Source organism: Apis cerana, linkage group LG7 (genome assembly GCF_029169275.1).
Source record: "Apis cerana isolate GH-2021 linkage group LG7, AcerK_1.0, whole genome shotgun sequence".
NCBI lineage: Eukaryota > Metazoa > Arthropoda > Insecta > Hymenoptera > Apidae > Apis > Apis cerana.
Genome location: NC_083858.1, coordinates 10,626,020 through 10,643,182, shown reverse-complemented (window position 1 = coordinate 10,643,182; position 17,163 = coordinate 10,626,020). Strand labels below are relative to the sequence as shown.

The 17,163-nt window shown below is 27.6% G+C and overlaps 3 protein-coding genes across 7 annotated transcripts; 2 read left to right on the top strand and 1 right to left on the bottom strand.

The window, feature by feature from the left end:
- The first annotated feature begins 10 nt into the window (after nt 1-10).
- LOC107999262 (LITAF domain-containing protein) lies at nt 11-2,660 on the top strand. 2 transcript variants are annotated; one of them, XM_017058967.3, is made up of 4 exons: nt 11-600; nt 864-1,008; nt 1,090-1,246; nt 1,339-2,660. In XM_017058967.3, exons 2-4 carry the CDS (start codon nt 894-896, stop codon nt 1,442-1,444), a joined length of 378 nt encoding a protein of 125 aa, XP_016914456.1. In that variant the 5' UTR covers nt 11-600; nt 864-893; the 3' UTR covers nt 1,445-2,660. The 2 variants fall into 2 exon arrangements, with proteins under 2 accessions (XP_016914456.1, XP_016914455.1); XM_017058966.3 differs by having other exon boundaries at nt 65-337.
- Nucleotides 2,661-3,078: 418 nt separating this feature from the next.
- Nucleotides 3,079-7,130, top strand: LOC107999334 (pyruvate dehydrogenase phosphatase regulatory subunit, mitochondrial). The gene is made up of 14 exons (XM_017059084.3): nt 3,079-3,326; nt 3,404-3,616; nt 3,683-3,846; nt 3,913-4,076; nt 4,163-4,346; nt 4,439-4,644; nt 4,720-5,035; nt 5,155-5,312; nt 5,465-5,613; nt 5,735-5,942; nt 6,009-6,098; nt 6,189-6,368; nt 6,456-6,656; nt 6,840-7,130. Exons 1-14 carry the CDS (start codon nt 3,079-3,081, stop codon nt 7,047-7,049), a joined length of 2,691 nt encoding a protein of 896 aa, XP_016914573.1. The 3' UTR covers nt 7,050-7,130.
- On the bottom strand, nt 7,092-17,064 carry LOC107999333 (CCR4-NOT transcription complex subunit 1). Of its 4 annotated transcripts, none has more exons than XM_017059080.3 (14): nt 16,469-17,064; nt 15,686-15,898; nt 15,088-15,522; nt 14,713-15,009; nt 13,677-14,620; nt 13,453-13,606; nt 12,384-13,385; nt 10,672-12,309; nt 10,343-10,606; nt 10,062-10,279; nt 9,775-9,981; nt 9,571-9,697; nt 7,965-9,493; nt 7,092-7,855 (listed from the first exon to the last, which is right to left on the bottom strand). In XM_017059080.3, exons 1-14 carry the CDS (start codon nt 16,568-16,570, stop codon nt 7,777-7,779), a joined length of 7,209 nt encoding a protein of 2,402 aa, XP_016914569.1. In that variant the 5' UTR covers nt 16,571-17,064; the 3' UTR covers nt 7,092-7,776. The 4 variants fall into 4 exon arrangements, with proteins under 4 accessions (XP_016914569.1, XP_016914571.1, XP_016914570.1 ...); XM_017059082.3 differs by having other exon boundaries at nt 9,577-9,697; XM_017059081.3 differs by having other exon boundaries at nt 13,453-13,603.
- Between the last annotated feature and the right edge of the window lie 99 nt (nt 17,065-17,163).

The following is a 17,163-nucleotide window of genomic DNA, read 5'->3' as shown; positions in this document are numbered from 1 at the left end:
CATTCAACCAATGAAAGTAATATATAAGATAACATGTATAATTTTTTTTTTTAAATAAATTTATATATATTTATACATTCAAGTATTGATTATTTATTTAAGTAATTTAATTAAAACACAAGTTAAAACATTTAATTTTTTAATAATCAATATTATTTTCAATGGAATGTTCATGAAACTTGTGACCTGCCATCTATATATAAATATAAAAATATTTGTTACCTTTTTCGTGTTTATACTTCAAACCTATTAAAATTGTACACATGGATTATATATTTAGATATTACTCATATACTGTTTAAATAATTAGTGAATAATTTATTATTTTTTTATTAAGGTAGGAAAAATTATAGTATACTTTATTTAGACGAACATTAATGAAACATTATCGTCATTTGTTATGTTTTATATAATAAACTAGAATGTATAAGTGTCAGTTATGATTATGACATTAAATTTCGTAATTAATTAATTGATGTTAAAAATATGATAATTATTTTATTGTTTTTAATGAATATTTTGTAATATAACATAGATTTTACATTATAAATATACATGTTTTTTTATAATCTTAAAAGATAAATTGTACAATCTTAAAAGGTAAATTGTTTTATTATTAATAACATATTTGATTGTATGAAAATACTTCTAATTGAGTCAATAATAAATTATATAAAATTTATTTATTTTGTTTATATTTTATTATAATTTATTATATTTATTATATTTTATTATAATGTAATGAAATTTTTTAAATATATTTATTTAAATATTTGTATTAAAATACTTAGGATTATAAATATACATTAATAATTTCATTATTGTTACTCATTTATATATTATATAACTATATTTAATTATAGATAGATACTTAATAATTCTAATAATACATCATGTATAATACTGGACCACCACCACCTTATGAATCACCTCCATATGCACCACCTGGTTATTCACAAACAGTGGGTGGTGTTCCACCTGCTAGTCCTTTTACATCTGCTGAAACCTGTATGTTTTATTTTTATTTTGTGCAATTACATTTATATATTAAAGATAAATCGTATATATTAAAAAATTGATTTGTTATAGATACAAATGGACCAACTATAGTAACAACAATTGTTCCACTTGGACCAGGGTCAACACATACAATTTGTCCACATTGTCATGCAGAAATTGATACTACAACGAAAACAGAACCTGGAATGATTGCTTATATATCTGGTGTAGTAATTGCATTAATGGGGTACTTAGAAATATTTTTTTCATTCATTAATTTAATATCGATTGAGTATCTTATATACTATTATTTTTTATAATTTTTTTATAATTTTCAAGATGCTGGTTTGGATGCTGTTTGATTCCATGCTGTATTGATGAATGTATGGATGTTCATCATAGTTGTCCTAACTGTAAAGCTTATTTGGGCCGTTACAGGAGATAAAGTAATACAATAGTATTTATTGCATTTTGTTTTAAAACTATTTAAAAGTTGCATTATATATTGATATATAATATAGAACAATTTTTAATCTTTATTAAAAAATATTTTCAAAGTTTTAAATATACATAATTAGACTTAAATATTTTTCACATAAAAGTTTGATATATAAATGCACAATGCAAAGTTGCATATGATATTACAAATATATTTGATACTTAACACTTTTAAAAGAAGTCAATAATAATATGGATTTAAATATTAAATAAAAAAGTTCCTAAAGATTAATTTTGCTGATATGCTTATAAACTTTTTCATCAAAAAAATACAAAATAATTGAATCAAATGTACAAATGGTTATAAAATTTATTAATAATTTTGTTTATAATAAGTATTATATAACATAAATTTTCATATGTAACATATATATAAATTACTTCTTAATTGAAAATATTTTGAGTACCATTTCTGTTGGATACATAAATGTTATACATAAAATATTTCTTTATTTAATGTATTAATGACTAACAACAAATATAATTAAAAATCTATTTTTTTAAATTGTTAAAAGTATTGAACTTACACAATTTATATCTTATATTTATAAAATTTAATTTAATGTGTGTGTGTATATATATGTATATATATATATATATATACACATAAAATATATATACACATATAATATATTAATAACAATATATTATTGAAAATACATATCTTTTGAAAATAATGTGTATTGTTTTTTTTACAATGATTATAAAAAATTGTATGTTTTTAGACAAAAATAAATACTTTATAATATATAATATATAATGAAATTATATTTTAAAAATAAAATATTAATTAATAATGTCAATATAAAATAAAATTGATGTATTACATATTATATATAATTAATATCTATTTTTAATTTTTAATAAAAATAAGAATGTAACAATATAAATGCAAATATAATATATATATTCTTATACATTTATATAATATTATTTATACTTTTTATAAAATATTTTGTTAGTACGATATTGTACAAAAATATTTATTTTCAATAAAATAATATGATTTTTATTTTTTTTATAATTAGCATATTTGTTTTAATCAAAAATTAATTATTATATAATCTTTATAATATATTTTTATAAATAAATATTGTATTTTATAGAAATAATATTATTATAAATGAAATATGAAATAAATTTGATTTTCTGAATTACCCATATTATTTTTGACTATTAAGTTTTCAATTTTTTTATATTTTTATTTTTATATAAGACTAAAATTGCAACTTAAATAAATATAAAATGGATAAATTGATAAATTAATTATAATATTTTAATTATAATATTTGAAATATACTAAATAAAATTAATAAGAAATTATTAATAAGAATGATTACATTTATGAAAATATAAACTCTAATAAAGATTTTAAATTTTGTCTTTAATGTCTTTTAATGATATTTTAAAATAAGTATGAGATGACAATATCGCCAGTAAATTGCGTGCTGTAACAATCTAACCTTAGTAGAAATGTGATAATTTATAAATTTTATCTTATGTAAAAATTTATGTCTTTATATTGTTTTTATATTCAAATTACTAAGGAATATTAGATTTATAGTTATATATTCTATAATAATGTGGTATTATTCGAAATTATTTTGTAATAAATTTATAACTAAATGGGATAATTTTGTTTTTTATAATTGTAATAAAAGAATAAGACATAGTAGTTCAAAATCTACTATAGAAATAAATGAAGATGTTGATCTTCCTAAAGAAACAAAAGTTGTTATATGTGGAGGTGGTGTTATGGGTGGTGCAGTTGCTTATCATCTTTCACTTATGGGATTAGGATCTCAAACTGTTATAATAGAAAGTGGCAGGTAAATTTTGTAATATGTTTCAATTTAAAATATTTTATATTTTATGAAAATTTATTTTTATATATTGTTGAATTTAGATTAGGAGGTGGAACAACATGGCATACTTCAGGATTAGTAGGAGCTTTTAAGCCAAGTTTAGCACAAGTTAAACTTGCCCAAGACAGCATAGCATTATATAAAGAATTAGAAGAGAAAGGTTTATCAACAGGATGGAAACAATGTGGTAGTCTTTCTTTAGCACGTACAAGAGATCGTATGACTGTATTTAAACGAATGAAAGCACAATCTATGTAAGTAATTAATAATTATATAGATAATTATAATAATAAACCATAACATTATATAAATATTTTTAGATCTTACAATATTGAATGTAATTTAATTACACCAAAAGAAATACAAGAAATATGTCCATTATTACGAATAGATGATTTATTTGGTGGATTATGGATTTCAGGAGATGGTGTAGGAGATCCATATAAAATTTGTTTAACATTAATAGGAGAGGCAAGAAAAAAAGGTATTTGCACTTTACTTTCATATTATGATTAAATTAAATAACAAGATATATTTAATTTTTTTTTAGGTGTTAAAGTATTTGAAAACTGTAAAGTTACTAAAATTATTACACAAAATAATAGAATTAAAGCTGTAGAAACAAATCATGGTACTATTGAATGTGAACATTTTGTTAATTGTGCTGGATTTTGGGCTCGTAATGTAGGCAAATTAAGTGAACCATATGTGAAGGTTATATGTTAAATATTTTTTCTATTATAAATAATAAAAAAAAAATATAATTATTAAATAATTTAAATTTTATATATTTTCTATAGGTACCTCTTCATCCTGTAGAACATTATTATTTGCATACAAAACCAATCAATGATTTAGATCCTATGACACCTGTTATAAGAGATTTAGATGGATATATTTATTTTCGTGAAAATAATGGAAGTTTATTAGCTGGTGGTTTTGAACCAGTTGCAAAACCAGCATTTGAAGATGGAACAATACCTGGTTATAAATTTTTATTTATTACTAGTTATAAATTTTGATATTTATTATTCATTTTATATAAATTTAAAAATATAAAATAAATTTTAATTTAGAAAGTACAGAAGAAAGATTTTTACCAGAAGATTGGGATCATTTTCATATTTTACTTGAACAAATGCTTTATAGAATTCCAAGTTTAGGAAATGCAATTTTAGAAAAATTATGTAATGGTCCTGAAGCATTTTCTCCAGATTGCAAATGGATAGTTGGAGAAGCACCAGAAATACGCAATTATTATATTGCTGCTGGTATGAAAACAGTAAGTGAAAATAAATTAGTTTATTCATAAAATAAAGAAGTTTATTCATAAATAAATAACATAAAATTTTCTTAGGTGGGTATATCAGCAGCTGGTGGAGTTGGTCGTGCAACTGCAGAATTAATAGTTAATGGTTCAACATCTTTAGATGTATATGAATTAGATGTATCACGCTTTTTGGGACTTCATAACAATCGTAAATTTTTACGTGATCGAGTAAAAGAAGTTCCTGGAATGCATTATGCTTTACAATATCCACATCATGAATTTAAAACTGGTAGAAATTTAAGAATGTCTCCAATTTATCCAAAACTTCGAGAAGCAGGAGCTATATTTGGCCAAGTAATGGGATACGAACGACCATCTTGGTTTCAGTTAAATGATGATAATGGTAAATTTATTAAGTTTTGTAAAAAAACTATAATTTATGAATATAACATTATTTATTAATATATTTGTATTATAAAAAAAGAAACTGGATTTTATTATACAGATTACTTTGCTACACAGATTTAGAGACAATTGATGGATTTCAAAGATGTAAAGTAGCATACACAAATACGTTTAGTAAACCTCCATGGTTTGACTCAGTTTCAAATGAATATGCTGCATGTCGTGAATTCATTGGATTAAGTGATTATTCTTCTTTTACTAAAATTGATTTATGGGTATGATTCATTATTATAAATAGATATATTATATTATAAATATATAAAAAATATATCTATGTTATAAATACTAATATACATACTAATATATCTATATTATAAATTTTAATTAGATATATAATAATAATTTTTTAATTCATATATTGTTTTAGTCAAATGGAATGGAAGTAGTAAATTTTTTACAATATTTATGTTCAAATGATGTAGATGTTCCAATAGGAAGTATTATTCATACGGGTATACAAAATTATCGCGGAGGCTATGAAAATGATTGCAGTTTAGCACGAATTGCTTTCAATCAGTAAGTTATGCAAATAAATTATATATATATATATATATATATATATATATATATTGATATAAAACATATAATTTATTTTATTGTTATATATAGTTATATAATTATTTTTTTTATATTTAAGTTACATGATGATTGCACCTACCATTCAACAAACTCGATGTAAATATTGGATTAATCGTCATTTACCTGTAGATGGTTCTGTAGCAGTATCTGATGTAACATCAGCATATACAGCAATTTGTATTATGGGTCCTGCTACTAGACAATTATTATCAGAATTAACAGATACTGATCTAAATCCAAAAAATTTCCCATTTTTTACATTTAAGGTAATTATTATTTAATTTTATAATAATTTTAATTTTATTTAATGTATTATATATATTTTTTAAAAGGAATTAGATGTTGGTTTTGCAAATGGAATACGTACAATGAACTTAACTCATACTGGAGAACTTGGCTATGTCTTATATATTCCAAATGAAGTAAATATCACGCTTTAAGAAATATTTTTTTTAAATTGTGATTTTTTATTTTATTTAATATTATAATATTCATATATCATGCATTTGTAGTTTGCATTACATGTTTATACAAGATTAGTAGATGCTGGCGCTAAATATGGGATAAAACATGCTGGTTACTATGCAACTCGAGCTTTACGAGTTGAAAAATTTTATGCATTTTGGGGTCAAGATTTAGATACTTTTACTACTCCTTTAGAATGTGGACGAACTTGGAGAGTAAAACTTGATGTAGGTATCTTTACAATTTATATAATTTATAAATAAATTTATAAATTTTTGTATTAAAATAATATTTCAAAGTTATATGTTTAATAGAAAGGAATAAATTTTATTGGAAGAGATGCTCTTCTAAAACAACGCGAAGAAGGTGTAAAACGAAAATATGTACAGTTATTATTAAATGATCATGATCCTGAATTAGACACATGGTGTTGGGGTAATGAACCTATTTTTAGAAATGGAAAATATTGTGGAATGACAACTACTACAGGTTATGGATTTACATTCAAAAAACAGGTATAAATTTAATTTTATTATATACATATTAGATATTAGATCATATATTATATATTAGATTCATGATTAATTAATAAATTTATATATTAGTAAATATTTCATATATTATTTTCGTAAATTTTGAGAAATTGCAAAATATAAACATTTTTTTTATGTAAAAATAAGTAATAAATTTGTATTTAGGTTTGCCTTGGATTTGTTCAAAACTTCGATTCACAAGGACACTCACAAGAGGTGACGAATGAATATATATTATCAGGAGATTATGAAGTAAATGTAGCAGGAATAAAATTTCCTGCAAAATGTCATTTACACAGTCCAAATTTACCAACCAAATTCCCAGATAAAGAAAGGGATTCTTATCATGCAACACGTGATCAACAAGTCATCTAATTTTGATAATATAAATTTTGAATTATGTATAAATGATGTATATAAAGTTTAATAAATTATTTAATAAGTGACAATTATAAATCACTACTTAACATTTCGAGCAAAGGATCACATAAACCACATTTTAATTAATCAGCTTTATCTTTTTTTATAGCTACAATTCTTAAAAAATTACATCAATGTATACTAGTAATTATGTACTATATTACAGATTTCCAAATGCACCATACATTCTGCAAGTACTCCCTAAATGACTTATATAGCACAACATATTAATTTTGGTGACTCAATATACCACTTATTCATAATATATTTATATTTAATTTAACCTACAAAAATTCACTATTACTTCTTGAACACCCTTGTTGTCTTAACTTCTTCATTATGATACGCATTATACTGACATTTGTGCTATAATATTACAATGTCATGGTAACACACTGTTTCAAGTACACTGTTCGAAAGACACGTTTTGTGAGGTTGAATGTTCGTTGCTTTCTGATCGATGCAACAATATTTTTATTAAAATATTAACATAGTAGTCTCGCTTATTCTAGTTCAATTGATACACTTAATATACGATTATTTAATATCTATCCACCAAAAATTAAGCCCAAAGTATAGTACATCTATTCGTACATTAACAACTTTTTACACGCGATTCTTATTATTTATGTTCTTTTTTTTTTACTGTACACAAATCGACAATGAAAAATAAAGCGTTCTATCACTCTGGAATCTCCGGTTCTGGAGTGGGCTGTACTTGTTTTTGAACCATACACGATCGAGCTATCGACTCGAATAATCTGAAACAAAAGTTAAAAAATAAATAATATATTAAAAATTAATAATTATATATATATAATATATATATATATATATATATATATATATATATATATTGTAATTACTTACTTTTCGATTTCTGGTGCACAGTGAACAAATTCATGCGTCCAGAATTTATATGTTGGATTTTTAATAAGTTCAACAAAAGTAATGAGAAGACCCCATGGATGAGGTCTATTTACAATAAGTCTCTCAAGAAGAACTCTCGTAATTTGTTCTTGTATCGCTTCTGTATTAGCTTCAGCAAACAAGTATAGAAGAGTGCAACTGAAGTAATGCGTGTGACTGTTAGGATATCGCAATTGATTTGCAATTGCATTTACGAATAAATAACGACCTTCTGTATCGAGATCGACTGCTAAGTTTTGAAATATATCCATATGTGCAGAATGTGCAATAGTAGACATATTAGGAGTATGTCCTTTGCTGCGAATAAAAGCTATAGCTTGTGTTCCAACATAAAGTACTAGAGCATTCATTAACTGAATATTATAGCGAACACCAGCTTCTTGAGATACTTGTAAATTACTGCGCAATTCAGAAAGAAAAGTAACTGGAGCTCGCGCTTTTAAATACGAATCAAGTTCTTTTTTGAAACTTAATGGTTGTATCATAGACGCAAAATTGGTTAATACTCGAGGAGCATGAGCTATCTCTTGTAGCATATCAACTTTTAAGTTTGGTGTAAATGGGTCAGGTAATCGCATATTTCTTGGATATGCACTTAAAATAAGATTTTTCATTTGTATGCAATTAGGTGGAATTACATCACAAAATCCATAATGATAATCACAAAGAAATTCAGGAAAATCGTGTAATAAAACTAATAGTACTCTAAGAGTTCCTTTGTATAACAAAGTAACAGGTTTTGCAAGTTCAGCATTTCGAAGGTATGGTGCAAGATACTTAAATAGATCAATTAAAAGTTGCGCATACATGCCCCAACATTTTTGTTGCGGTGTAATCGCAAGCATACGCCCAATAAAAACTCTGTGTGAAACTAATTCTAGCCAAGCGTAACAAAATCCCGAAGCTTTGGCTGGTCTAAGTATATGTAGCGTATGGCAAAAAGCAGTTAATACTTGATAATTTACTGCTTCTAATACAGGTTCAGGAGCACAAAGCTCCAGGAAAAGCATAATGAAAATTCTATGATAGGGCAATTGATGAAAATCGGTTCCTCGTATTTCATGATCCTGTAGTAATACACCAGCCACAATTCCCAAAACCTTGTTTAGTAAATTAATTTTTGTGTGAGTATTTGTACTATCACCAGAATGTTTTACCAAAAGCGCAACTAAACGAACAAATGCATCCAACGAATGGAAACATTTTGCACGAACAACTGATGGTGCAGCATTTGTCTCAGCTAAAGCACGATAACACAGATCAACGCACATTTGAGTGCTTAATTTAAAGAATCTTGTTATGAGATCATCAGTTTTAAGAATTCCATGAATGTTCATTTGATGAACAAACATTCCGAAAGCTTTTGTAGGATCACGAGCGTGTGTTGGGTTATGATGCATTGAAACCCATTCGCGTAATAAATATTCTGTTTTCTCCATCAACCCAGGTGGATCATCAAAATCACGAGCCTGTAAAAAACAAATAACATAAATTGTAAATATAAACGTGTGTTCTTGATACCTTAAAATTGGCAGAATTTACTTACTCTCACCTGTAGAATTCCAGAATGAATATGTGCTGTAGGACCAGCAGGGGCTCTATCTGCTAATACTGCTGGATCATGATTAGCACGCAATGATTCCATTAAACTTGTCAGTCTAAATAGTAAAATCCTAAGAAGAATATAAATTTTATTTTATTCCATATTAATTATTTTATTAAATAATTTTATTATATTAATAATAATCACCCTTCAGGTGGTGCTCTATGATGAGCTATTCTTGCAAGTATCTCAATTGTATTACATAAATCAGATTCAGTAACATGTGTAGTTTGTCTTTCATCAATTAAATAAAGTTGCATCAATTGCATTGCAAATGCTGTTGCCATAGCATTTCCAGAATCTATAGCTTGAGCCAAAGCTAAATCATATTGTGGAAGACTAATTAAATGAGATCTAAAAATACAAATATTATTTATTTGATCATAATTAAATAATTTTAATAATTCAATAATATTCTATGAAAAATAAAATACCTAATAAGATAATCGACAGCTTCAAAATTGTATCGAAATTCTTCTCTGCATTCTGTTAAACATCGAGTAACATGTTTGTTTGTCCATTGCATACCATAAGCACGTGGATCTTGAAGACATTTTAAAATGCGTAAATGAAGTTCTCTATATCGTAATATAATTTCCGAATCTATTACACCGCTGGAAATGGTAGGGCCATCTAATAATCCTTCTACAGCCTAAAATTAGAAATGTATAAGTTTTATAATTTATATAATCGATATAATTTTACTTTAACATACCTTTTTAAGTAATGCCATAGCAGCACCTGCATCTCTTGACCTTCGTGTTAGGATAATCGATTCTAAGAGACTATGAAGAGCAGCATGTTGTGGAGGAGGTGCAGCTGGACCCATTGCAGCAAGCAATACTTCAACTTCAGTTGCAAGTTTTTCTAACATGGCTCCAACTTCATCATTACTCACTGCTGCTGCATATGCAGCGACCTGTTGCGCTGTTGCTACTGCAACGGCTGGATTAGCAGCAAATGCAGTTACAGCAGGTTCCTTCGAAAAAATAATTTTTTAAATAATATAATTTTAAGACTGTATAATATAAAAACTATACATACTGTAACAGGTTTTGGCATTAGTAAAGCTTGTGTATCTCGTTCAGATAATGGTAAAAATCCTGGAATATTTCTTGCAAATTCTTCATAAACAGCCATTTGTTGAGGAGTTACTCCGCCAACTTTTAATCTTATTTGTTCAGGCATTCTTTCAGCCTGATATTTAGCTAATGGATCGCAATATCTTCTTCCTTCTTGCCGTGCAATTTTTCGTAATTCAATTTCATTTAATAAACGTTTATCCATTTCTGGAATTGCTTTTTCAATAGCTGTTTTTTGTACAAATGCGCAAGCAAGTTCCATATTGTCAGCAGCTACTACATTAGCTGCTTGTTCTGCAAGTTCTTTTTGTTGTGGAGTTGTGCCCATCATTGCAGTTAAAAAAGCTTGTTTCAGATTTGTACTAATTGACGCCAAAACTTGATCACGGCAAGTGATCATAGCCATTCCAGCAGTTAAATTACGAACCATATGTCTTGCTGCTGTTCTCATACGAACTTCTTCTGGATCTAATGCAAAATCTTTTCTCACAATCTGTTCACTAGTAGTTAAAGCTATTTTGATTGATCTATCCACTACAGGATGAATCCATTCTTGAATTGCTCTTTCAACAGCTGGACGAACAAATTGTTTTAAATGTGGATGTGTTTGAAATAATGGCAAATTGTTATTAATAGTGATATGCTGAGAAATATTGGCAATGCCCGTTACAGATATATCCATATAATTAAAACGTGGTTCTGGTGGACCAGTAGGTAAAGATGGTGTTGTATTTGCTGGAGCTGTTTGTGGAACAATAGTCCCAGTTGTAGTAGGTCCAACTAATTCTTCAATAGGACCTTGAGATTGTTGTTGATTATTATTTGATTCAGATTTTTTATTAGGATGTGATAATTGATATTCTAAATTTCGTAATTTTTCTGGATCTTTTAAATAAAGTGCAGGTTTTAATTCACCAACATCAATACTTAAATTTTTACATAATACTTCGATTTCAAATTTTAAATTAAGTTTTAAATCAGGTTCTTGATGCAATTCTGCTAAAACATTCATAATTGCCATTGTCCAAGGATTAGGCGGACGAAAAACACGACTTTTTGCACAACTTTCTAGTACTTTAGCAACGAAGGGAACAACATAAAGAAGTTCTTGTTGACCTTTATGATATGCTTCAACAAGTAAACTCTTTAAATCTATATCAATATGTAAAATGGGTTTATTTCTGCCAAGGGTTAACATTCCCAACCAATGACCTAAATTTTTTAAAAGTGAACGATCAGAAAAATTTGCTATTCCTTTATCACTTCGCAATAAAACTTTTATGTTTCTAAATGTTTCTCTAGTAACCATTTTATACACTTCTGGCGATTTCAAACAATCTAAAAAATTTGAATATAAAGCATGGAAATTTAATTCTATGCTTGCACGTTTCATTACTAAATATTGAGCCATCCAAGGCCAATACTCTTCTGTAACAATTTCCCGAATTTCATCACATTTTTGTTGTAAATTGAGTTGACTAAGGTTATTAAAAATAAATGCTGTTTTATCTTGTAAAGCTTCTGGTGGTGTCGTAATCTTTTCTTCTTTATCTGTTGCTACTAATAATGTATCAATATTTGTTGCATTAGCAATGGAAGGCTAAAATTAAATAAAGAAATTATAAATAATAATAAAAATGCACATATGATTATTAAAATTATATTTTTACTTACTCTAGCTGAGAGAGAAGTGGTTGGAGTCGTAGACGATTTCGCTTGAGTAGTACTTGTTGTTATTGTTGTTGTCGTAATAGTTTTATATGGCGTAGTAACTGGTGCCAACATAGCTGCTAAAGTTTTTGGGAGAACTGGACCTTGAGGTCTCGTGGGAGGCTCCTGCCCCTGTAATCCATATTCTATATACTCAATTAAATGTGGTGGGAACTCACTGAAATGTTGAATTGCCCTGACATGCTCACAGTATGTTTGGTAGTCTTTTAAACGGCTCTTGAAACGATCCAGAGCTGTTATGCCAAAGTAATACATCTTGCTGCCTTCTGGTTTCCTAAGTGCATCCAACACAAATCTCAAAGCTAATCCAAGTGTCATATAGCTATTAATCAACCCTCTTTCGATAATTCCTCCAAACAGTTGTGCCGTAATTTGTAACTCTTTATCTGGGTATTGAGGAAAAAATCGGTATTCCTCAAATAAATTTCTTAACATACAATTGAATACTTCTCTCTCTCTTTTACTACCAGAATCTTGAAATTTTTTTAACATATCAAGAACTTCATCAATTGATAAAGTAGGATGTGGTGGATGATTGTATATTCGCTGAAAGTAACTATTTGCTTCATCTTCAATTTCTTTGGAAACATTTTGTGCCATATCAGGAAATAAGTTTGATGTTTCAGGTATTCTTGCTTTTTCAATGCCTGTTGGTGGTCCAAGTCGTCCTAATCCTCCAATCGTTGTACTACCAGGTAAGACAGATGGTCCTTGTGTACCAACTGGTCCTGAATGTAATTGTGAAGATAATGGCAACATCGGAAATGGACTTGGAGAAGGTCCCATGAGACGGGAAGGAGAACCAGGTGCTGATACTAAAGGTCCAAGAGCACCTGGTAAATTAAATGCAGAACTACTTGGTGGACCAAGACTGGAACTCAAACCCATAGATGCAAGACTTGAACTTAAATTTCCAAGCGGATCCACTTGTTTTGAAGAAAACAACTACAAAATTATATAAGATATATTTAAAAATAAAAATAAATGCAAAAAATTATATTAATTTCAATACCTGTCCTCCCAAAGTTGCTGGATTAAAAGGTTCCAATCCACGATGTCGTAAAACTCCTGGCGGAGGAGGTCTACTCATTGTACTTTTACTCAACATTAGACTACAATTTTGTACCATTGTCATTATTGCCTCTGAACATTCTTGAGATACACTACTGTAAAATAAGTTAATAAAGAAATATTATTTATATTAACAATATTTATAATATAATAAATGGAACATACCCAGCACACACTTGCAAGCAAGCAAGCATTGTTGTTAATGTTTCTTGAGGAAGTTGACTTGCTTTTGGTACGGTAAGATCTTCTTTTATACCAGGTCCCATTACTTGAGGACAACGTCTTTGTAAAAATTTTACACACGCAGTAACAAATACTTCTCCTTGTTCTCTAATTTTATCTGTCAACCATTTTTCTAATTTTAAATATTCTCTTCTTGAAGCTAAACAAGCTAAGTCAATAACAAATGGATATGATTGAGCAGTCAATAAATGAGTTAATGCTTTAAGATCTTGAGCAACATCAAGAATACGAGATAATCTTGTTTGATCATGATCTCCACGTATATACCATTCCGCCATAGCATGCATAATAATAGATTTTATTTTAACTGTGTTTCCATGCCACGCATGATGTAGAATAACAGCTGAGTTTGGATGATTTCCCAGAAAAATAGGCATCAATGTACTAAGTAATTCTTGTCTGAGTAAAGTAATAGGAGCATTGATCTGTAATAATGCCAATACAAGAACATCAGGGCAGTGTTGAATGGGCCACTTAAATATTTCTTGAACTGGTCCATATAATCCTCTTTCTGCCATATGCAAGAGTAATTCAACTACATTTAAAGATCTCCAAGTTTGTGCTTCTTTACTATCACTTTCTGGCGCCGCTTTTAATACATCAACAGTTACAGAATGATATGGATAATCAGCAAAGCAAAATATATCAGGGCACTTTAAAATTTGTTGTACTAGAGAAAACTGTCCTTCTACATTGTCCCAATGACGATAAAAAAGTTCCACAGGAAACATATCTGGAGGATATCCTTGATGTTGCAAGCCCAACCTTAATCCTGTGATTAACAAATTCAATCCTTGTCTATCTTTAATAATGAATTCTGCATGATCTAATTTAACTATTACTTCATTCCAGGACAATGTTGATTGCTGTAATTAATAATAAAATTAAATTAAAATTTAATAAATAAAAATTATTGGTTAAATTAGTTAAATAAAAAATATTAATTATTAATGCTTACAATTTCTTTTAATGCTTGAACAAAAACTTCAATATTCCATGTAGAAGGAGCAGAACTATCATTTGATTTCTCCTTATTTGCATCTTGTGTAGCTCCAGAATTACTCCAAAATGATTGTAATCCTCCAGCATCATCAAGATTATTACAGCTACGTGCCATATGAGCTAAAACTCTAGCTGCACATGCTGGAGAAATTTCTCGAGCTCCTAAGCCAGCTAAAGCTGAACGACATTCTTCAACACTACTAGTAAATCCATATCCTAATTCCATAATCAATTCTACTAGAGAATTCCCATCCTAAAATGCACATATAATAACAGATTTTTAATTTGTGATATAATAATTTCATATAGTAATTTTTATTAATTATATTACCATTTGGTTAACAGCCATGTTTAGTTCGATTTTGGTTTGCGGAGTTTCCCCGTTATCTGGGTACAAGAGTGGTGCTAGCACCACTGGTACCAGTTCACGGGGAAAATCGCGCCTTAAATTCTTGAGAAATTTTTCTTTTGCTTCAGATAAAAGGCCAAATTGATTGGCTGAATGAAAAGCCTGAGATAATATAAGATGAAGAACTTCAGGCAATGAATCGTGCAATCCCTCTTCGTGATGTCTATTGCTTGTCTCAGAATTAATGTAATTTTTTATCAATTCAGGCAGCTGTTTTTGTATGTGTTCTAAAGCTAATGTACGAATTTCAGTATTCTCAGAATGCAGTAATGCAATTGCAAATGCAACTTCTTGTACTAGAGTTAAGCCAAGTACCTTTTTTAAACGTAAAAAAAACTTTGGTGATGGATTCAAAGTCTGAAAAATAAAATTAAAATTAATAAAAATTATTTAAAAATTTAATAAAAGTTTAAAAAAATGATATAGTACATAATAAATATTTAATATATATCTCAATCTATACATATATACACATATCACTTTTGATATAATCTTAACCTACATAAAAAATAAAATAAACCTTTTGTTGATGAAATGGATGATCTATAGCAAAGCACAGATTAGAAATAAAAGAAGGTTTGCTAAGAAGATTAGTACACTCTTGTTTTAGAAGTTGCACTTGAAAATAATCTTTTGCACTTGATTCTGGAGGTTCTCCTGTTGAAAAGTCGATGCACGAGAGTAAAGAGCGCAGCAAATGTCTGTCTGCCTCCAAACCCTTCCACTGCACCAGCTATAATATAATAAAAAAATTTTAAAATAGAGAAACGATATATCAAATATCTACATAAAAATAAACATATTAAACATGACTTCTATGACATTATTATTATATGTTCAGTAAAAAAATAAAACATGAAAGATTATTACAAACTTTGAACAAAATAAATATTTCAAAACTTTTATTTTTGTTAAATATATTGAAAAATATATTTGTTAAATTAAATTTTTATTCTTAATAATTTTTTAATAAGAAGAGTTGAAAAATATACAGAGTTTCATCGTTCGAAATAATACGTTGGAACACATACAAATTACGGAAAGAGGCTAAGTTCAAGATGTATTTCATGCCGCGTGAATATTCAATTGCTAATAATTATAAAATAAATCTATTAATCTGTATGTAAATCTATATTTATTGTTTTTAACAAAATATTCTATTTTAATAACTAAAATTAGATAAAATCTGTAATAATATTCACAAAGCATATTGCGCTGTTTCGAGGACGGCGTGTGATGAATAGAAGGTGGAAGGGGTGGACATAAGAGATGCAGTAGTACAACAGGTTTTTTTTCTACTTACAACTGATATTTCTTGGCAGCTGTCCCGAAAATTTTTCTTATTTAAATTCGCAACCAAATAACTGATTTGTGACAAAGTAAAAGACAACGAGTCCAGGTTCATAGTTCCATGAATACGACCTCGAAAGCTTCAAACGTGTTTGAAGCTTTCTTCGGTATCCACGAATTGCCTCCCCGGATTCTCTCCTCGTTAAAAGCATGAAAACTACATTGGCACAGTCCTGCGACCAACATCGGGATTAATATTTTGAAATACAATTTCAAACCAACGTCATGGCGAGCACAACAAGATAATACTGAAAACGTAACACTACTTCAAGATCACACCATACAACCAGTCACACTCTACTGGTCTCTTTTTCCATCTACTTCGGTAGACTTCTACCTCTACAAGACAACCGGTTGAATATTTCTTTAAATCATCACTAGAGAGCGTTAACATTCAAATCAAAATTATTATTGCATTTTTATATTTTATATTATTAATTTTTATATATTTATAAAGTACATCTATATATATATTTAATTAAATATAGAATATGTAAAACCAATGTTTTTATTTTATAATTATATCGATTAAAAAACAACTAAATTTGTTTAAGTCTTTGATTAAATGATTGTAACAAGATGATCAACTTTAATATGATTATTATTTCACTAGTAAATAAACATATTTATTAAAATATTTTCCAAAAT

Coding starts and splice junctions, on each gene's coding strand:
- LOC107999262 (XM_017058967.3), top strand. CDS start 894: ATGTATAATACTGGACCACCACCACCTTATGAATCACCTCCATATGCA. Junction 1,009..1,089: donor TTTTACATCTGCTGAAACCT/GTATGTTTTATT, acceptor GATTTGTTATAG/ATACAAATGGACCAACTATA. Junction 1,247..1,338: donor GTAGTAATTGCATTAATGGG/GTACTTAGAAAT, acceptor ATAATTTTCAAG/ATGCTGGTTTGGATGCTGTT.
- LOC107999334 (XM_017059084.3), top strand. CDS start 3,079: ATGTGGTATTATTCGAAATTATTTTGTAATAAATTTATAACTAAATGG. Junction 3,617..3,682: donor CGAATGAAAGCACAATCTAT/GTAAGTAATTAA, acceptor AAATATTTTTAG/ATCTTACAATATTGAATGTA. Junction 6,099..6,188: donor TCTTATATATTCCAAATGAA/GTAAATATCACG, acceptor ATGCATTTGTAG/TTTGCATTACATGTTTATAC.
- LOC107999333 (XM_017059080.3), bottom strand. CDS start 16,570: ATGAACCTGGACTCGTTGTCTTTTACTTTGTCACAAATCAGTTATTTG. Junction 15,010..15,087: donor ACATGGCTGTTAACCAAATG/GTAATATAATTA, acceptor TGTGCATTTTAG/GATGGGAATTCTCTAGTAGA. Junction 9,698..9,774: donor CATAGAGCACCACCTGAAGG/GTGATTATTATT, acceptor TATTCTTCTTAG/GATTTTACTATTTAGACTGA.